Raw genomic sequence first — 19,353 nt, 5'->3', positions numbered from 1 at the left:
AAGCACTACAGATGAACCCATCAGAGGACAACAGACTTTTGCTGTAACATGCAATCAATTATTTTTAGATGCGTTGCATCCCATTACAAATCATCAGATTTTGTTTTCAAATTTATCTCTTAATATAATAAAAAGCAATAAAGTAAAATTTTGAGACACTTAACAGTTAGTTGTGGTGACGGTTGTTTCATGGTCGAATGCATAACTTCCAGGAAATATGCTTCAATAACAGTAAATGCTACTTTTGAAATAAAGTCAACATTAGGTGGCATTTGCAACCCGTTTACTGTCATAATGTGAAACAAAAGAAAAAGTGGTACTTGATTGTGTCAAACAGAGCAAAGTTTCCAAAACTTGCCCGTGATGACCTTTAATTTGGCCCATAATTTCCCAAAAATACAGGGGAAAAACATTGAAACATATCTTCATTTCTAATTTATCATTTTGTTTAAACATTAAAAAAAAAATACAGTTAATTTGATTAAATTATAATCGGCCAATAGTTGGATTTAGTAGTTCAGCCCACAGCCCTCTGTCAAGTTAGATATTTGGCACTTTGTAGTAAAACTTATAAAAATAGAAGGTTGCAAAAGTTGCATCATACTACATGTAATGATGTTCAATCCATATATAACCATTTAGCCTAACAACCAACCAATCAAGGTTATAAACTCCGCTAAATTCAACTACTACGAACTGATCTTAATAGGAACAAATATAGCTTAGTTAACATTAACTCCTAAAATCATGACTTAAACAAAAGCATTTTGTAAACACATGTAACTGTGGAGTTAGCAAACTAGCTAATTACATACACAGTTCAAAATACAATGTCTTGTAAATGTACTTACAGAAAGCCCTTGGAAATGTTGTGGAAGTAGCGTAAACTCAGCTAACGCAAACTACGATAAAACTAGGTCTACTAATGGACTTTTCTGTTAATTAAACATTAACTCACCCTGCTGGCTAAAACTAACTACACCACTTAAACGTGAACTATTCACATTCAGTTATTAAACTCAACTGATGATGAGTTTTTTACAGCGCGCGAATACAGGCGCTCGACGCATGCGCACAAGAAACATTATAAAACATAATAGCGATATGCTAACTTAGGTGTAAAAACAAAAATAGCCTATAATTTGGGCTGTATACAATTGTCTTTTGAATGTCAACTAAGTCTTGAAATAAACTAAACATCATCAAGAAACGTTTCTGAAAAGCTAACTTGAGAAAATATTCGAGATGCTAATTAGGAAATCAGAGTGCGGGAACATTGACAAAGATTTTTATTTAGTTTTCTTTTTTTGAGATATTCACAAAATAATTTAATCATAAATTACAGCCCTCTCAAGCAGTCAGAAAGCAAAGTGCATTAGACATTTCCACACGGAAACAGATTCATCTTAACTGAAAATTAAATATGCTGTTACTGTCACCTTGAGAACAATTTTACAGTAAAAAAATAAAATAAAATAAAAAATAAGCATGTCAGTAAATGTCAGTGCGGTGCTGTAGAAAAGTAAAAAAAAGTCAGTACTAGTCTGTACACATGAACAAACAGATATGGACATATTGGCGTACAGTAATGCGAAGGTAAACAATGCATTTTGGGGAATGACCAGCAAAATCATCTAACAGTATTTGATTTTTAGGTATTATGTGTCTTTAGCTCGTCTGAGAACTGGCTTTAAAAAATAAAGCTTCAAATAAATCAGCTTCTAGAAGCAAATGAAATGTGCCAGCGTAAGACCATTTCAACATCATATTCTTAAATGAACAAAGAAAACAGTCATCAAGACTGTCTTGGTTATTTCATCAACCATACAACTGGCCCAAATCACACTATTTACTTCAGTTCAGTCTTTAAAAAAGTTCTGAACTTTAAAATTCCCACTCCTTTGAAACACCATATGGGACTGTGAAGTATATAGAGCAAATCTAGCCTTAAAACGTTGAATCTTTTCATAAGCACCATTACAAATCCGTCTTCCGGCAACATAAACTTGAAATTTGCCCACTGCATCTTCAGGATGCCGAAGAAAAGATGTGCTCTTCCAAATGAATGACTAGGGAAAGGAAGGTAGCGTTCTCAAAAGCTTGTTCAAATGTGCCAGGACAGTCCAGCATTGCTCCGTGAAAGCATCTGTCAGGGCCTGCTTCCATACAGAAGTGAAGCCACTTTAAAGACACAATGTTTAGCTGGACAGTCTGCCCCATTTGTCCATCTGTAGAGCTCTGGGTGCTAAAGCACTTCCCCTTGACAGAACGGCGAAAATCTCCTGAGTGTTTCGTCATCACCTCTCAGACGTGCTGAAGCTGTGAACGGCAGTCGCTGGTTAGAAATACAGGAATTCCATTGGTTACTCTTGGCGTCAACGGTACATGACATCACTTGTGTATGAAAGGAACAGTTCACCCAAAAATCAACCCAAAATTATTTTTTTTAAATTACTTTCAATTGCAAATTCAAATGTCTTAGTGGCTATTTTCCATGCAAAAACAATGCAGCGATTTTCAGTGAGTTCAATTTCTGTCTGCATCTCACACAAAGTTATCAAATGACTTCAGAAGATGTAGAATATAGTGCATAAGCTGTACGGACTAGTTAAAAAATAAAAATAAATGTATAGGCTGAATGCACTGTTAGTCGCTTTGGATAAAAGCTTCTGCTAAATGCGGGAATTTATTTTTATATTTTATATTCTCATTTTAAATTTTGATTACTTTTTTAGTATTTTTTGTCATTTTAATAATTTTTTTAATATGTCTGTATAATTTTTTTTCCAGGTATTTTATTACATCAAATTAGAAATAATGCCTTTTCAATGAGCTAAAATAAATTCATTTAACGTCTATTTTATTTCAAGTAATTTTGATTTAACTATAATTATCCTGGTACGGATGATTTCTCTGGTGCTTTTGTGAGTTTCAGAACATGTTCATTGTAATTGCAGCACTATAGCATGTATTTGGCAGATTTCTCATACATGTTTGAATGAAGATTAGGAGTAAATGTAAAATAATTGTTGGGTGAACTACTGCTTTGAGAATGTAGTGAGAAGATACCTACATGAAACGAACGCCAGTTTCCCCAGCTCCATCATCTGTGGAAGAGAGAAATGCAAAACACGTTCAGATTTTTGATGAAGATTTGAAGGGTTACTAATAACTCATGTAGTTTGGTGTCTCCTGATAATTCAGTGTGTGTGTGTGTGTGTGTGTGTGTGTGTGTTCTTGTGTACCTCTTTGTGGTCCTCTAAAGCAGCACTTCATCACCACGACAAAAACAAGTAACAGGACAAACACAAGCACGACGGCGATAGCTACGATCACCACAAATGGGAAGGATTCTGTTTCACCTGCAAAAGACAACAAAAAACATTTGTATATACCTTTTCCTTTTTAAAGAAATATTTATGATGCACTAGTAACTGGGGTTTCCAAAATCTGAAAAAAAAAAAAAAAAAACAGTGCAAAAAATAAATTAGATTAAAATAAATATATAGATATATTAAAATAAATAATAAAAATAATATAATTTACAATTAGATTAAATTAAATAAGATATAAATTAGATTAAAGATTAAATTAGTTTAAAATAACTAAATAATAATAATAACAAAACTTGGTTAAGTAAACAATAAAAATTAGATAGAAAATACATCTAACAGAGTTGCAGAAAAAAAAATATTCTCCAAATAATATTTTAAATTGGTATAATATAAATTATACTAATTAAATTCTAATACTAATAATTAAGAATAATTTTATACATGAAACAGCCTTTAACATTTTAGGTCCCTTGCATGAGGATAACACCAGAATAGTTTGCCCAAAAATGTCCACTAGTCCACAAATATTATTTAGTCACCCACACATATTTATGTATAACCTCATTAATATTTATGAGGTACATTTTAGAGCAGCAAAGGGAAGTATGACAAGTGAACAACGACTTCAAATTCACTCTGTTCAACTGCAAAACCTCAAAAGACTTGGAATATTGTGTATAGACTACTTTTTTATGCTTTTTAGAGATGTGGCCACTATAAATCGTCATTTTATGCACATTTAACAACTTTTGAGTGAGTTATGGAGCAAAATCCAACAACACACTTACATATGGTGATGGTGTGGGAAACAGATCCCCCTACAGCACAGCTGATATTAGTGGGCTGGTTGCAGTTGTGCACGATGGTTTGGTTGATGGTCCAAGTTTTGGACTCGTTGTCTGCTGAACTCCGGTTGTAAATGACATTAGTCAGACTTTGATTAAGCCCCGTCCACCTGACGGTGCTCTGTGGGTATCCGCCCACCGCCGAGCAGCTTAACTGACAGCTCTTTCCTGCGCCGCCATCACCGGGTTTATTGCAGTCTTTCGTGATTGTGGGAACGCTGTACTCAGCTGTAAAAAGGAGAGAGCAGTGGAATAAGTGACATTTAGAGATCCGGGGAGGTTCCCCACTTCAATGTTTCACTTCCCCAAAACCCACGTCAAGACAAGTATCCCAGAATCCTTAGTCAGCAGTGAGTTTCCAATGCGTACAAGCATGCGGGCCCCCACAGACAGACTTACATACGCAAATAAACCAACACACACACACAAATAGCCTACATACGCATATTTAAATGATATTTCGCAGAATTGCTTCATTACACACACATGAACACACAAACACACTGTAGGAGTTTATCAAGGTTATGCATCATTCAGAATTTAAATGAGAATGGCTCAAAAACTGAATTGCATTTGAATTGAAGTACCTAATGGAGTGCATTAAAATTCAGGATGTAAAAGAAAATTAAAAGTGTCGTTTTAACAATGCACTTCAAATTTCAGTATGAATTAAATATAAACATATTCCCATGCATAACATTTAAAGGAATTTACAGAAATAAATTTCTAATTATGAAATTTCTAATTATGTTAAACATATCTGAAAAAAGACAAAAGATTAATTAAAAATAATTTTGTACTGACAGCTGTAATTGTTTTTGAGAGTATTGTAACTTAGTTCAAAGGAATATCTGATTATTTGAAATAAAATATATTCTACATATCTGCATAGTTAACCAAAATTAATAATGTAATTATTTTTGTATTGTCTTTTTAAAATTACTGTTATTTTGTTTTGCACTTCAGTGTATTGCACTTCAGTGAATTCCTCTTTCTGTCATTCTGATTCAAATTCTAATTCAATTCCTGTCTGGTTGATTTGATTTAAATTCATTCTCATAAACTGAATATGAGCCGATTCTTCGATTCTGCATTTAACTCAACCCTGTTGTCATACCTGTGACTTTGAGGAGAATCTTTGAGATTTCAGGTTTGTTGTTGATGAAAACAAGACATTTATACAATCCTTCATCAGAGACGGAGATGTTTCTCATTTCCATGCTGAGCTCCATTTCATTCACTTTGGTTCTGTTCTGGTACTCAGGTAACACTGGAAGCGGTTGGCCTCTATAAAACCCGTTGATGAAATCTTCTTTATCATTTTTAAATCTCTGTATGTACAAGCGTTCTACAGGAGTGCTGCGGTTCGAAGGACATCTGAATGTAATGCTGTGACCCAAAACAGCCGTGATGTTCTCCACTGCATCGCCATCGCCATCACCTACACAAACACACAACAACAGAAAAACTCTGATTTTAGAAGCATTCCAGTGGACACTGATTATTATAGCTGATTATAATATGCCAGGTATACTAACGTGTAAATAGCAACATGTAACTGTAGAAATTGTATATAAAAACAAATTGCATTATATATATATTTTTGCTGGTTGCACTGTGAATAGCATTATGCTACTATGTGGATAATTACACAATTTATCATTTCCAAGCAAAACAGTAAAACTCTGTTAAAACTGTAATTCAACCGTTGCTGAAAAATGTCTGCAAAAGTATACATAGCATATATAAATACATAAACTTAATAATAGTAATAGTAACTTAATAATAATAGTATATACATTATGTTACACACAATAATATATGGTATATACACAGTTAATTATATATACAAATATAGTTAGATATATATTACATATAGTGCTGTAAATTGGTTAAATAAGTAACTATTTAATCACTTTTTTTTCTGAAATTAATCATCATTAATCGCACCTAACATTACAGTTTTAAATATGCTTAAATACTTAAATCTTGAAATGAATGTAGAAACACCATAAAGATAGTATATCATTAATATTTGTTTAATGACTCCTTTTTTATGTGTATGTGTGTACTACTATTATTAAGTTTATGTGTGAATGTGTGTGCATGTCTATATATATATACACATACACAAGTATATATACAAGTAAATGTACACTACTTATTGTGTGCAATACATATACACACATACACACACACAAACATTACTTTTTGCTTGTATATATATTTTTTTTCACATTTTATTTTTGCTTTTATAGGGGTTCCCTTTTAACCAGGGAAAACTTTGACAGCAGTGACAATGTGTTCTACTTTTACAGATGTCCTGACACTGCCATCTTTAGTAAAGTTTGTGGGTACAAGTCCTTTTTAAGTTAATTTAAATATAATCAAAGTCTCTGGTATGTTACCCTGTGGCTAAATGTGTGTGTTTGTGTGGGTGTGCTTGTTTTTTTCAATCAGTGTGATATTTTATGACTTATTTAAGTCCTTTTCTAACTGTCCGAGTTTTACTTCCTTGTTCTGTTAACTTGTGGAGAATTTTTATTAAAGTGTGGAGGTGCATTCCCCAACTCCTACGGCTTCTAGTAATTCATCCCTACATCCAAACTTATCCATCCTCCCGTAACATTTCTCTTTCAATCTCTACATTTAGCACATCATTTTGATCACTAGTCCTGTTCAGATCACTAGTAGCTGTTTACAAAAGTGTCTGGTTGTTTGGCCTTTCAGACAAATTACCATTAAACATTAACAGGTGAAAATGTGAAATTCTGCAAAATGTCATTCTTACCAGATGTAGCTGTAAACAGCAGCAAGGTCACGACCAAGGCCAAGCTAAAAACAAACACACAAGCAAGAGAAACGATTAGAGACACAAACATGAACACTCACAATCATGTGAATTTGCATATTCCCCCCTTAAAAAAAATTCCCATGACTCACTTCATAATGCTTAAACAAAAATAACTACAGCATCGAGCCTTAATCACTAAACAACAGACTTGTACATGATGTTGATTACTGATCTTCACTATTAAAAAAATATTATTTGCATTGATTTGCATTAACATCCACGGAATCTTTCCAAGGTTCTATAGTTGAAAAAGGTTCTTTGGAACGTTCTTCACACTAAGAAAAATAAACTGTTCACGGAAATGTTCTTTTTGGAACCCAAAATGGTTCTGCAAAAAAAACATTTTGGAAAAAAAATTTTTAAGTGTGCATTTGTGCAACTCTTGCTGGTTTATTATAACTATCAAATGGTTCAGCCTTTCACTTTCACATAAGTAAGTATATTTTGTAGTATAGGCTAAACTAATACTGTGAGCAACTGAAAGAGGATATCATATTTCGTGCAGACAAGATAGATTATGGGTTTTTGGTCTGTGGACTTTGCGGATGCAACATTATTAAATCAAATGACGTATAAATCAACGTCAGTATGGCTAAATGTTGAACTGAAACAGGAGATCTGAATATCTGTCATTAGTTTGATGGAAATATTTGATCATTTAGACTGATGTGTTCACGACCCTGAAAGCACCGGAGCGCATTTTTAACATGCAATGACCAGGAACCAAATCCCTCTAAAACAAAAAACTGTAGCACAGTGCAATGCAAGCAGGAAGAAAGAAAGAAAAAAACACCTGAAAAAAAAATGATTTCTTGGTGATCTTGGACTGATCTAAATATACAAATGCAAACACATCACATACACAAGCAGCGACACTCTGAAGTACTTCTCTCTTAGTTTAAGAAATAAGCAGTCCATAAACAACTTACACACTCTCTCTTTTGTACACAGATAAAATAAAAAAGATCTTAAATCTCCTAAACCCTTAATCCAACCCTAAGAAATCTGTGCACATCATTAGATTTAAAGACAATCATCTATGAGCCTTTAAAACTAGTGACAACACTAGATATCCTCACACACACACACACACACACACACACACACACACAGAGCGAGAGAGAGAGCTGTATCAGTACCTGTGAGTGTATAAGCAGCGCAGTTGTAAACTCATGCTGGTGGATGTGTGAACGGCAGAAACACTTACAGAGAGCAGACTGGCTTCATGTCCTCCTCTCTGTCTCAGCACTAAGCATAGAGTCTCGAAACAGGAACTGCACGCCTACACAGAGAGAAAGGGACAAAAGTGATGTCATCTGTTCATATCGATACTGTCAGAGGGAATTCCAAAGAACACGCCCTCCACCAGATGACTAAACAATGCTCAACTAAAGAGAAAGACAAACAGAATAGAGCGAGAGAAAGGAAACCGACTGTGCTGTTGTGCTGTAGACAGAGAAAATGAACTAAAATAAGTGTGCTGTTTCACTACAGAATGCATTAAACTAAAATTAACCAAGCTGCTTGTTCCGTTTCCTTACAGAAAGAGCATAGCTAAACTAAACTGATAGTTCTGCTTTACTGCAATGCTATTAATCTACACTAAAGCTTGTTGTGCCATTATTTACTACACTAAAATTGGCATTATTTACATTAAACAAGAGTAAACTAAACTTTTTACCGTGGAAGACAATAAACCAAAGCCAACAACCCTTTCAAACAAGAAAGTTATTTAAGTGTGCTTTTAGTATACTTGAAAAAAAAAATCTACTTTTTATGTATTTCATAGTTGTGGACTAGTGGTGTACCCAAAGTTTACTACTGTTACACTATATAAGTATACATACTACCAGTATAATTAAAATATACTTCAACTTATTCTTACGTATACTTAATAAAAGTAAAGAAACTAAACTAAACCGATAATGCTGCTATATTTAACTTTAAACTGAACTAAAACTAATGTGTTGTCTACACTATGTCTACAATAAACAAGGCTAAACTAAACTTAGCTGAAAACTGATCTAATTGTGTTGTTTTACCATAGAGGGAACTAGACTGAATCAAACTTGTTGTGCCATTTTATTATTTTACTGTACATATAATTTTAACTAAACTAAACTAGACTAAACTAAATGGGTTGCTTTATTGCATACAGAACTCAACTGAACGAAATTAAGCTAAAAAAAAAAGAAAAGAAAAAAAAGAAATGAAACTGAACTGTGTGCTTTACCTCAGAGGACATTAAACTGAAGTAAACTGGCTGTGCCATTTTATTACCTTGGACTTTTAACTAAAGTAAAGACTGAGCTAATAGAGAAATCATCTTAACCAAACTAAACATGTGCTAAACCGCCTGTGATGATTGCGCTGATCTGTCGCAGATAGTTCAGAGTTCACGTGTCACACATTTACAGAGAAATCAAAGAGCTTCATAAATGATCCACATTAAACTGGAACTGATCAAAGTAAATAAAAGCTTCTGTGGGCTGATCACAGACACAGCGCTGACAAAAGGGAAGAGAAATAAAGAGAAACACCAGCTTAACTACTCTTTATCCAGCATATGTGTGTGAGAGATGAAACCAGACACACTTCACAGCACACAGTCAAAGTCAGATCGCGTCCAGATCCACAGAAGCCTTCATAAACCATCGGTCAGATCCAGCCACACATGAGTGAAATCAAGTGTGTGTGAAGCAAGAGTAATAAAATAATGAGATGTGTCTGTAAAGAAGAGGATGAAATAAGAGAGCACTTACTAAGGTTTTGGGTTTTCCTCCCAGCAGTGCGCAAGAGATGAAATGAAACACACACATGTAACAGTTCCTTAAGATGACAGAGAGTGAGCAAGCAAGAGAGAGAGAGAGAGAGAGAGGAAGTGTTCTTTATAAGCGAGTAACTTCACATTAAGTTTCAGAGAACTGATACACAGTGCATGAACGCAAATACTTTAATAATATAAGCATATTGAGAGCCGTCTGAAATTGTCAAGAAAAGCTGGACTAATGTAAACGTAAAGAAAAAAAAACACACACACAAAAACATAATGTGAAGAATGCTGGCAACCAAATGATTTTCCAGTGCCATTGATTTCAATAGTATGGACAAAAACACAATGGAAGTCAATGGGAATTCAAAATGATGACAATAATAATTTTTGAGTGAATCTCTTTAACTGAACTATATACTGCACTAAACTGGGCTAAACTACTGTAATTTACTAAATTAAATAAAACTCACTGTAAAAAAAAAGAAAAAAGAAAAAGTAGAATCCACCATGGCTACTTTAACTTAAAAACTTTACATTTGAAAAATGTAGATGTAATCAATTCCATTGATTTTATTTTATATTTAAATATAATCAAATTGGGTGCACAAATCATTTCATCTTCTTCAATCTGAAGGATTCTTTTAATTAATTTGTATTCATTAGCCATTCATATCATTTATCATTTAATCATTTTTACTATTTATCTTTATTATGTTTTTATATCTGATATTTTTCAGTAATTTCTTTGCTTATATTGCTTTTCTATCATTGCCTAATGTTTGTGAGAGAGGTTTTGGTGTCGACAGCGTGGGGACGTACCTTATGGTCCCCTGAAGAAAGACAGTTTATATGTTGTTTTACATTACAGTTTAGTTAATTGAATAACAATAAACGCCACTGGGAAGTTCCTGCATGAAATGTAAAACAAATGTTTGTGTTTGTGTGCATTCAGGTGAGACGGATTCATGGTAAGCTCATTCACAGTTGTGAAAAGCATTATGTATGTTTTCACATCTGACTGAATTATGACAACAGTTCCGTGATCACAGTGACCATCTCATTATCTTCTCTTGACTTCATAAGAATTGCATGACTTCAGGCTGCAGCCACCCACACAACACTTATCCGAGAAACTGGTAAACAACTACCGCAGTCTGACACTGGATGCAAGTTTAAATATTTTACCCAGATTTTTTTCATGTAATCATCCGATACTTTTGTCCAAAGTGACTACGTTGCATTCCCTCAGAATCGAACCCCGACCTTGGCGTTGCAAGTGTCATGCTCTACAGTTTGAACTACAGTGAAAAAGTCCTACAAATATGGAGCAGTTCAGATCATTTGATTTTCTGAGAATTTAAACAGAAATGTTTAAGTTGACATTGAGAACCTTTTGATTTCAGATGTATTTTCAGTGCAAATGTTTTTTTTTTTTGTTGTTGTTGTTGTTGTTGTTGTTGTTGTTTTCCAGCACAAATATCTAAATATTCTTAAATCAAGATTAATTTACTTGAGAAGCAAAATTACATACAATCTTAAGATTTATTTTCTGAAAAATATATGTATAAAAATTAAGTGAGTTTTTGCTTAAAAATTACAAAAAATATATTCCAATGAGGTCATAAAAATGATTGTTTTCCCTTTGAATTAAGTTTGTTTTTCTGACCCCCACTGGAAGGTTTTTTCCTTTTTAAGCATTACGTTACATTAAGCAGTTTTTATCTTGATTCTCAAGTAAACTGATCTTGAATGTTTGGATATTTGTACTGGAAAACAACAGAAAATACTTAATGAGAATTTTTTTTTAAAGTGTTATTACACTGTTGTTAGCACAGTTTGAGACATTGTTCCTCTTTTCAAACTCCAAAGAAGACACGTGTGACACTCCTGGGATCTTTATGTCAGTAGAATCATTTCAAAACTTCAGACTTCAGGCAAAATCTCCATTCTATTTTACAGCCTACTAGGAGAAGCGAAGAAGAGATATTACAGTAATTAATGTGGGACCGTCTCACAGTCACAGACTTTCTGTTCGTCCTTCTCTTACGGGATGTGTTGTTGTGTGATTTTACTTCCTGCTCTACGATATCCAGAGGCATTTGAGAATGTCATTGTGGTTGGGACATCAGGGAGTGGAGGTATGCGATCACAGCTCGATGTGAAATCCTGGTTAATAGATCTAGTGAATGCATTCACACAATGTTCTGCTGAGGAACCTGAACTCTGTCTGAAGCTGCTGTTTGTGTCGGGGACATTTGTCTATGTCTTACCTGATTTGTTTCTTTTCTTAATATCTCTAAATGTCCAGTAATATTGTCTAAGGAATTAATTTACTTAATACACACTCCTTATAATCTTTCCACAAGCAATTTAAATAAATAACTTGCCCAAAAATAACTAGTTTGTCATTTTGTACTCACTGTCATGTCACTGCAAACCCACATGACTCATGTTCAGCAGAATGCCCAGACTGCTCTTTTCCATAAAGCAGTGACTAGGATCTGTGAAGCTCCAAAATGTCATAAACGAATCAAAGAGTACCATAATAATAGTCAATATAAGTTATGGGGTTTGTAATTGTGTTGCTATGCAGTTGCTAAGGTAATCTAACTGTGGTTAGGGTGTTTAGCAGCTAATGTGTTTTTGAGTGGTCGCTAGGGTATTCGAAGTGGTTGCCAAGGCGTTGCTATGAAGTCACCCAATGTTCTGAGTGGTCACTAGGGAGTTTTGGTGAGTTGTCAGGGTGTTGCTATGCAGTTGCTAAGCTATTCTAATAGTGGTTGGGGAGTTTAGTAGCTAATGTGTTTTTGAGTGGTCGCTAGGGTATTCGAAGTGGTTGCCAAGGCGTTGCTATGAAGTCACCCAATGTTCTGAGTGGTCGCTAGGGAGTTTTGGTGAGTTGTCAGGGTGTTGCTATGCAGTTGCTAAGCTATTCTAATAGTGGTTGGGGAGTTTAGTAGCTAATGTGTTTTTGAGTGGTCGCTAGGGTCTTCTAAGTGGTTGTCAAGGTGTTGCTATGAAGTCACCCAATGTTCTGAGTGGTCGCTAGGGAGTTTTGGTGAGTTGTCAGGTTGTTGCTATGCAGTTGCTGAGCTATTCTAATAGTGGTTGGGGAGTTTAGTAGCTAATGTGTTTTTGAGTGGTCGCTAGGGTCTTCTAAGTGGTTGTCAAGGTGTTGCTATGAAGTCACAGAATGTTCTGAGTGGTCGCTAGGAAGTTTTGGTGGGTTGTCAGGGTGTTGCAATTATATTCTAATAGTGGTTAGGGAGTTTAGTAGCTAATGTGTTTTTGAGTGGTCGCTAGGGTATTCGAAGTGGTTGCCAAGGCGTTGCTATGAAGTCACCCAATGTTCTGAGTGGTCGCTAGGGAGTTTTGGTGAGTTGTCAGGGTGTTGCTATGCAGTTGCTGAGCTATTCTAATAGTGGTTGGGGAGTTTAGTAGCTAATGTGTTTTTGAGTGGTCACTAGGGTCTTCTAAGTGGTTGTCAAGGCGTTGCTATGAAGTCACAGAATGTTCTGAGTGGTCACTAGGGAGTTTTGGTGGGTTGTCAGGGTGTTGCTATGCAGTTGCTAAGCTATTCTAATAGTGGTTGGGGAGTTTAGTAGCTAATGTGTTTTTGAGTGGTCACTAGGGTCTTCTAAGTGGTTGTCAGGATGCTGCTATAGTGTTCTGAGTGGTCGCTAGGGAGTTTTGGGGGGTTGTCAGGGCATTGCTATGCAGTTGCTAAGTTCCTCTAAAAAGTAGCTAGGGAATTTTAGGAGTTGTCAGGGTGTTGCTATGCAGTTGCTGAGGTGTTCTCATATCTGGGGTGTTCTAAATGGTTGCTAAGGTGTTCTGAATGGTAGCTAGAGTGTTCTGGGTGGTTTTCAGGGCGTTGCTATGCAGTCAGTGGGTGTTCTGAGTGGTTGCTAGGGAGTTTTGCGGGTTGTCAGGGTGTTGCTATGCAGTTTCTGGGGTGTTTTCCTATCTGCGATGTTCTAAATGGTTGCTAAGGTGTTCTGAATGAGGGAGTCTTGAGTGGTTTTATGTGGATACTAAGATGTTCTGGGTGAAAGTGGTTGCTAAGGCATTGCGATATATTTGCTAAATTATTTCGAGTGGTTGCCAGGTCATTATTACGAGCATGCTGAGGAATTCCATTGATTGTTAGGTGGTTTCTTTATATCTAAAATGAAAACGCTCCACCCTCAAGTTTCTGAGATTTTCCACTCACTATATCACTTATGTTAGTTATAGCCATTTTACATTCTGAAGCAATTAGATCCATGATAATAGAGACACCTTCCTTAGTAAACATCACAGGTTGCTCAGGAAGTCAAAGTCATGTTACCAAAAACATGACAGGAGGCAGAGGCTCCCTACCTGGTCACATGATTAGTCACCAGCAGCAGGACGACACACTTTACTGGAACACAGGAATTTTAGGGCATTTCCAATTCACTTCTTCTCAGCTCTCCTTTTCCTTTTCTTAGTCGCTCACTTTCTATTCTCACTCCGCCTTATTCCATAACCCTCCTTTCCTGCTTCCCTCAATCCTACAGCATGGTTCTTGTTATCTGTCAGTATTTTTATCAGGGTTTATGACTCTGTGATGGAGTGATAGTACTCACTATCTCTCACACACACACACATACACACAAACACAGGATGACATCAGTTGTAGTTGATGTGTGTGTGTGTGTGTGTGTGTGTGTGTGTGCTCACCATTTCTCATCTCATGAATATTTTAGGGAAATTCTTCCTGAACTCCTTTAGATCTCTCAGTGATAAGTCTTAATATAGAAAAAGGAAGTAAAAAGGACTCAAAAGAGGGATTTTTAAGAGTTACCGACGGCCGGCACACCCTGATATGTAAAGATAAGTAAAGATGAAAATGAGCTTGCGATGTGCCTGTGTTTGTTGGTGTGTTTTTTAATAAGTTTTACTTCCTGATACTCAATAAACATGACATCAGGCAGGTTGGCTTTCCTGAGAACTGTTAAATAACAACCACAACGCACACCCGTGTCTGCGGATGACTGTTGTAAATGCAGTACTGTACTGAATGGCCATGAAACCAAAGCACGCCACATTTACACAGGCAGGAATTCTGGGAAGAGTCTGCCCTCTAGTGAGATAGAGCTCAGGCTTCGTTAGAGATGGCATACTAACATACTACAGGTACTAGTTCTTCAATGCATACTGTGCACAGCAAACACTTTTTACTAAATTAACTAAAGACACAATGCAAAATCTTCAATACAATACGTTCAAATATATTTTTAACATCTGTGTTTTGGACTGACAAACTGTCAATTTTTGATTATATTATATTATATTATATTATATTATATTATATTATATTATATTAAATTATATTATATTATATTATATTATATTATATTATATTATATTATATTAAATTATATTATATTAAATTATATTATATTATATTATATTATATTATATTATATTATATTATATTATATTATATTATATTATATATTGAGCAGCGTGAGAAATTAGCCAGGGCTTGGGTCAAATGCCACCAAAATTCAAAATTAGGAGAATATTTATTTATTTACTTATTACAAATCTGTATTCTTTTAACATTTCAAGTATTTCTTAAAATGCTATTTTAGGCTTAGATAATTGTTCTAATTCAATATGCAGGAAGCTACGAACTGCTGTAAAGATATTTTAAACATGCAATACATTTGAATATAATGAATAATTACATATTAATTGTTGAGATTGACAGAAGTTAAAACACTTCATTTTTTTTTTTTTTTAAGTGGATGCATTTATTTTTATATTAAGTTTTACAACTTGTCGTATTAAACATGCAACATATTTAGGTAATGTAAAAGCATTTTAGCATAGAATATAATTATTCTTTCAATTACTTAGGAATTTTGTGAGGCTTTATTTATTTATTTATTTATTTATTTATGCCATGTCTGATGTCTTAAAATGTTATTCTAAGCCTAGATAATTATTCTAACTCATTAGATATAAATGAATTGAAGTATTTGGCACTTTTCTGTTAAGAATAGCATATCATCCCTTTTTGATAGTATACGTAGTATACAGTATGTATAAAGTATGCAAAATATTTGCTGACATATAATATGTGCAATATAGACAACCAGAGCTCAGTGCATGGACAGCATGCTACAGTTTGAAACATTAGTTGCAGACTGCATTGCACACTATTTTTAAAACAGCATACAGTATATATTGTACTGTGAAGTATGCAGTATGCCAGTGAAAAATAAATCTCAGTTTCAGGTCTACAGGCTGATTTTCAGCAAATAATCAGTTTTGGGTGAACTATTCCTTTAAAGTAATGGCAAGCAGCATTGTGGTAGATATATGAATGCCTTTTGAACTTTCTGAATTGCCAATGGAAAAATTATTGACAAAAGGAAAGCGTCTAGAAACGTGTGCGTTCACGGTTTCAGTATATTTTGACGCTTGTGTGGTTTTTCTTTCTAGAGAATCAGAACTGAGCTGTTCTGGCTTCTCCAGACTTTGAGAAACACACACCAGATTCACTGGGGCAAGACGGCATGTGATTGGTTGAGGTTTTTTCACTTCCTCCATTCACTGATGACTGAAGGGAAACACTTATGCAAACATTTCATCATCCGTGATCATGAGTGTAAATAATGAACACGGACGTCAGTTGCTGTCATGGAATGATCAGATTCAGTGTGAAATCATCTGGACATGATTAATGAAATAAACCAATGAAACTGATGTAAATGTAAAAATAAACTATTATTTATTAAAACAGTAAAAATGTGATCACAGAACACACTGGACATGACATGGTCATATAAGATGAACTCAGTGATGAATGACAACCACTGAAACATACTGAGAATAAAATGAATTATTATGAATTGCATTATTTAAAGCAGGATTCTGCCCTCTTGTGGCTGATGCTCACTTCACACACTCTGATCTGATCTGACTGAGCCTTCATCAGCAACGATTTTCTAATGCAAGTATTTTCTAATGTAAGTCTATGGAGAAAGCCTCAGTGTCCTGCTATAGTTCACTATTTCAGGAGTCAGACACCGACAGAAGTGGTGTTTGTAATCTAGGATACTAGATAAGTGCACTACAATCCAAACCCACTAGAACAGGGTTTCACACCCCCTGTTGGTTCTTGAGGGAACTGCAAAGGGTTTAAGTGAGAGTCTATAAGAAGTCTATAAGAAGCTAATAAATCATAATCATAGTATTAAAATAAATAAATTTTAAATAAAATCCATCAAAATGAAATAAAATATTGTCTATTTTAATGTTTTTACCTGCATGTTATGTGATCATTAACTGACATCAGAGAAAGGCGAGCATGCAATATATTTGTAAATTATTGAAAAATTAACTTAAAAACTCAGAGGGACTTCACGTGAATATTTTAGCTGAAAGGAGTTTGGATGACAACAACAAAAAACAAAACAAACAAAAAAAAAAATAAAAATTGGGGAATTCCCAGTACCACCCAAAACCATTTTTGTGAAAAATGCAGAGCCAGCTTGAGCCAAACCTCAGCGTATCGTCTGTTATAGCTACACACAGATAAACATTAATACACACACACACAGAAACACACCACACAAGTCATACACAAGTACGTCATCAAACATTTTCAGAACTAGTTCTGCATGACAGTATCTGATCAACACTTCATGCTGTAGTATCATTATATACAATATCCTTACAGTACCATAAAGTATCACGTATCATATAATATTTAGAATTCATTTTTATTTTTATATTTTCAGTTTTTTAAATGTCAGTTAAATTTATTTGTCATTTTTTGTTATGTGCTTTTGTCATTTATTTTTATTTTTTTTCTATATCGTTTGCATTTAATTTATTTTTCAGTTTTATTTTAGTTTTTTTGGGCATTTTATTTTATTTTGATTTATTTTTATATTTTCAGTTTTGAAAAAATTTAATAGTAAAAAAAAAGAATAATAGTTTTAGTTAACGAAAATAACACTGACACATGCTTGCATTGTATGCAAATTAGCGTCTGTGTTCACGTACTTGCGTAGAGCAGGTATTCCCAAACTTTTCCCAAAAGTTAATATTTCAGGAATGTAACATCCCCTTCAGATTTTCACAGTTTTCTTATGTTGGTTAATGGTCATGTGACATGCAAATAAATACATAAATACATAACAGTAAATAGACAATATATAGACAAAAAACAATAACTAATAAAAGTGACATAAAAAAACAAAATTACTAAAACTTCAAAATTAAAATGAAAAACATATACACATAATTAATAAAAACTACAATAATACCTCAATGATACTAAAATAACACTCATCTGTCACAGAAGCAATCAGGCTGATAGAATTAAAAAATAACTTATCCACTAGAAACATATTAAAATATGAGTTCTGCAAGTAGTTTTTTTTTTTTTTTTTTTTTTTTTTTAATATCTAGTAAGTTTGGAGCTGTACTTGTATGACTGCAAATAGCTGTCCGCATTTGTTCCCAACATGTCTTTGAATAAACTAACTTACCTTGAAAAGGACATTATTTTGACAGTGTTTTAACTGCATTTTCATGGTGCAATATGTATAAAACACAGAAAAACAATGAGAAAAACAATTGGAGTACATTTAGAGAAGATACATTTAGATAAAGATAATTTTGTGTTTGAAAGTAGATAAGCCATAAAGTGAGTTATTATTATTATTATTATTATATAAACACCTATAAACATATATATACACTATATAACATATTTATACATATATAAACGTCTATCAGGGAATTGCCAGACTTTTTAGTAACAATAACATACTAACATACTACAACTGTCATGGTACTATGTGATAAACGCACGACGAAGATGAACGCAAATAATCTTTCATATAATCCACACAGAAGGAATCCACAGAAGGTAGGCAGGTCACACACACACAACTCAACTTTAACACCGGAACAACAACAGAATGCACAGAACTGACTGAAAGGGGAGCTTGATGAGGGACAGGCAGGTGAGGAGATTAACTAATAATGACATACAAGAACAGAAACAGGAACAGGAACATAACCAAATATGGGCACAAGGAACTGATTAATGAATGAGAGACAGAAACAGGGTCAATGAACCATGAAGGAAGAAAAACACAACACAACGTCCAAAGGGGTGTAACACTATTTTCCGTTAACTTGAGTCAACTTTTTAATTTTTGGTTTTAGTTTAAGTTAATGATATCAGCCAAACCCTTTTGAAGTCTCCCTGAGATTGTAAATTAATATTTAGATTTGCATTTTCGTAGTTCTCTGATGTCCTTTAATGATCACATAACATGCAGGTAAACAAATAATATTTTCATTACATATTTTTAGAATATTATACATATATTATATAGTTATTACTTTTATTTTGATTATTATTTTAATTTTAATATATCATTTTTTTATTTAATTATTAATTAGCTTTTTATTATTTTATTACATCAAAAGGAATTGTACATCATCCAGGGGAATTATAGTTAATTAAAACAAAGATAAAAACACTTAAGG

At 34.0% G+C, this 19,353-nt stretch overlaps 1 protein-coding gene across 5 annotated transcripts; it reads right to left on the bottom strand.

Moving 5' to 3' along the window:
• Positions 1 to 1,272: 1,272 nt before the first annotated feature.
• LOC109045134 (T-lymphocyte activation antigen CD80-like) lies at positions 1,273 to 9,916 on the bottom strand. 5 transcript variants are annotated; one of them, XM_042740114.1, is made up of 8 exons: positions 9,797 to 9,916; positions 8,242 to 8,316; positions 6,970 to 7,015; positions 5,298 to 5,613; positions 4,124 to 4,408; positions 3,246 to 3,362; positions 3,074 to 3,107; positions 1,273 to 2,335 (listed from the first exon to the last, which is right to left on the bottom strand). In XM_042740114.1, the coding sequence occupies exons 2-8, from the start codon at positions 8,259 to 8,261 to the stop codon at positions 2,305 to 2,307; spliced, it is 849 nt and encodes a 282-aa protein (XP_042596048.1). In that variant the 5' UTR covers positions 8,262 to 8,316; positions 9,797 to 9,916; the 3' UTR covers positions 1,273 to 2,304. The 5 variants fall into 5 exon arrangements, with proteins under 5 accessions (XP_042596048.1, XP_042596047.1, XP_042596045.1 ...); XM_042740113.1 differs by having other exon boundaries at positions 5,298 to 5,621; positions 6,972 to 7,015; XM_042740111.1 differs by having other exon boundaries at positions 8,174 to 8,316; positions 9,797 to 9,910.
• Positions 9,917 to 19,353: the final 9,437 nt, after the last annotated feature.

Source organism: Cyprinus carpio, chromosome B15 (genome assembly GCF_018340385.1).
Source record: "Cyprinus carpio isolate SPL01 chromosome B15, ASM1834038v1, whole genome shotgun sequence".
In the NCBI taxonomy this organism is placed as follows: domain Eukaryota; kingdom Metazoa; phylum Chordata; class Actinopteri; order Cypriniformes; family Cyprinidae; genus Cyprinus; species Cyprinus carpio.
Note: the sequence above shows the minus strand (reverse complement) of the source record. Positions and strands in the feature narration are given on the sequence as shown.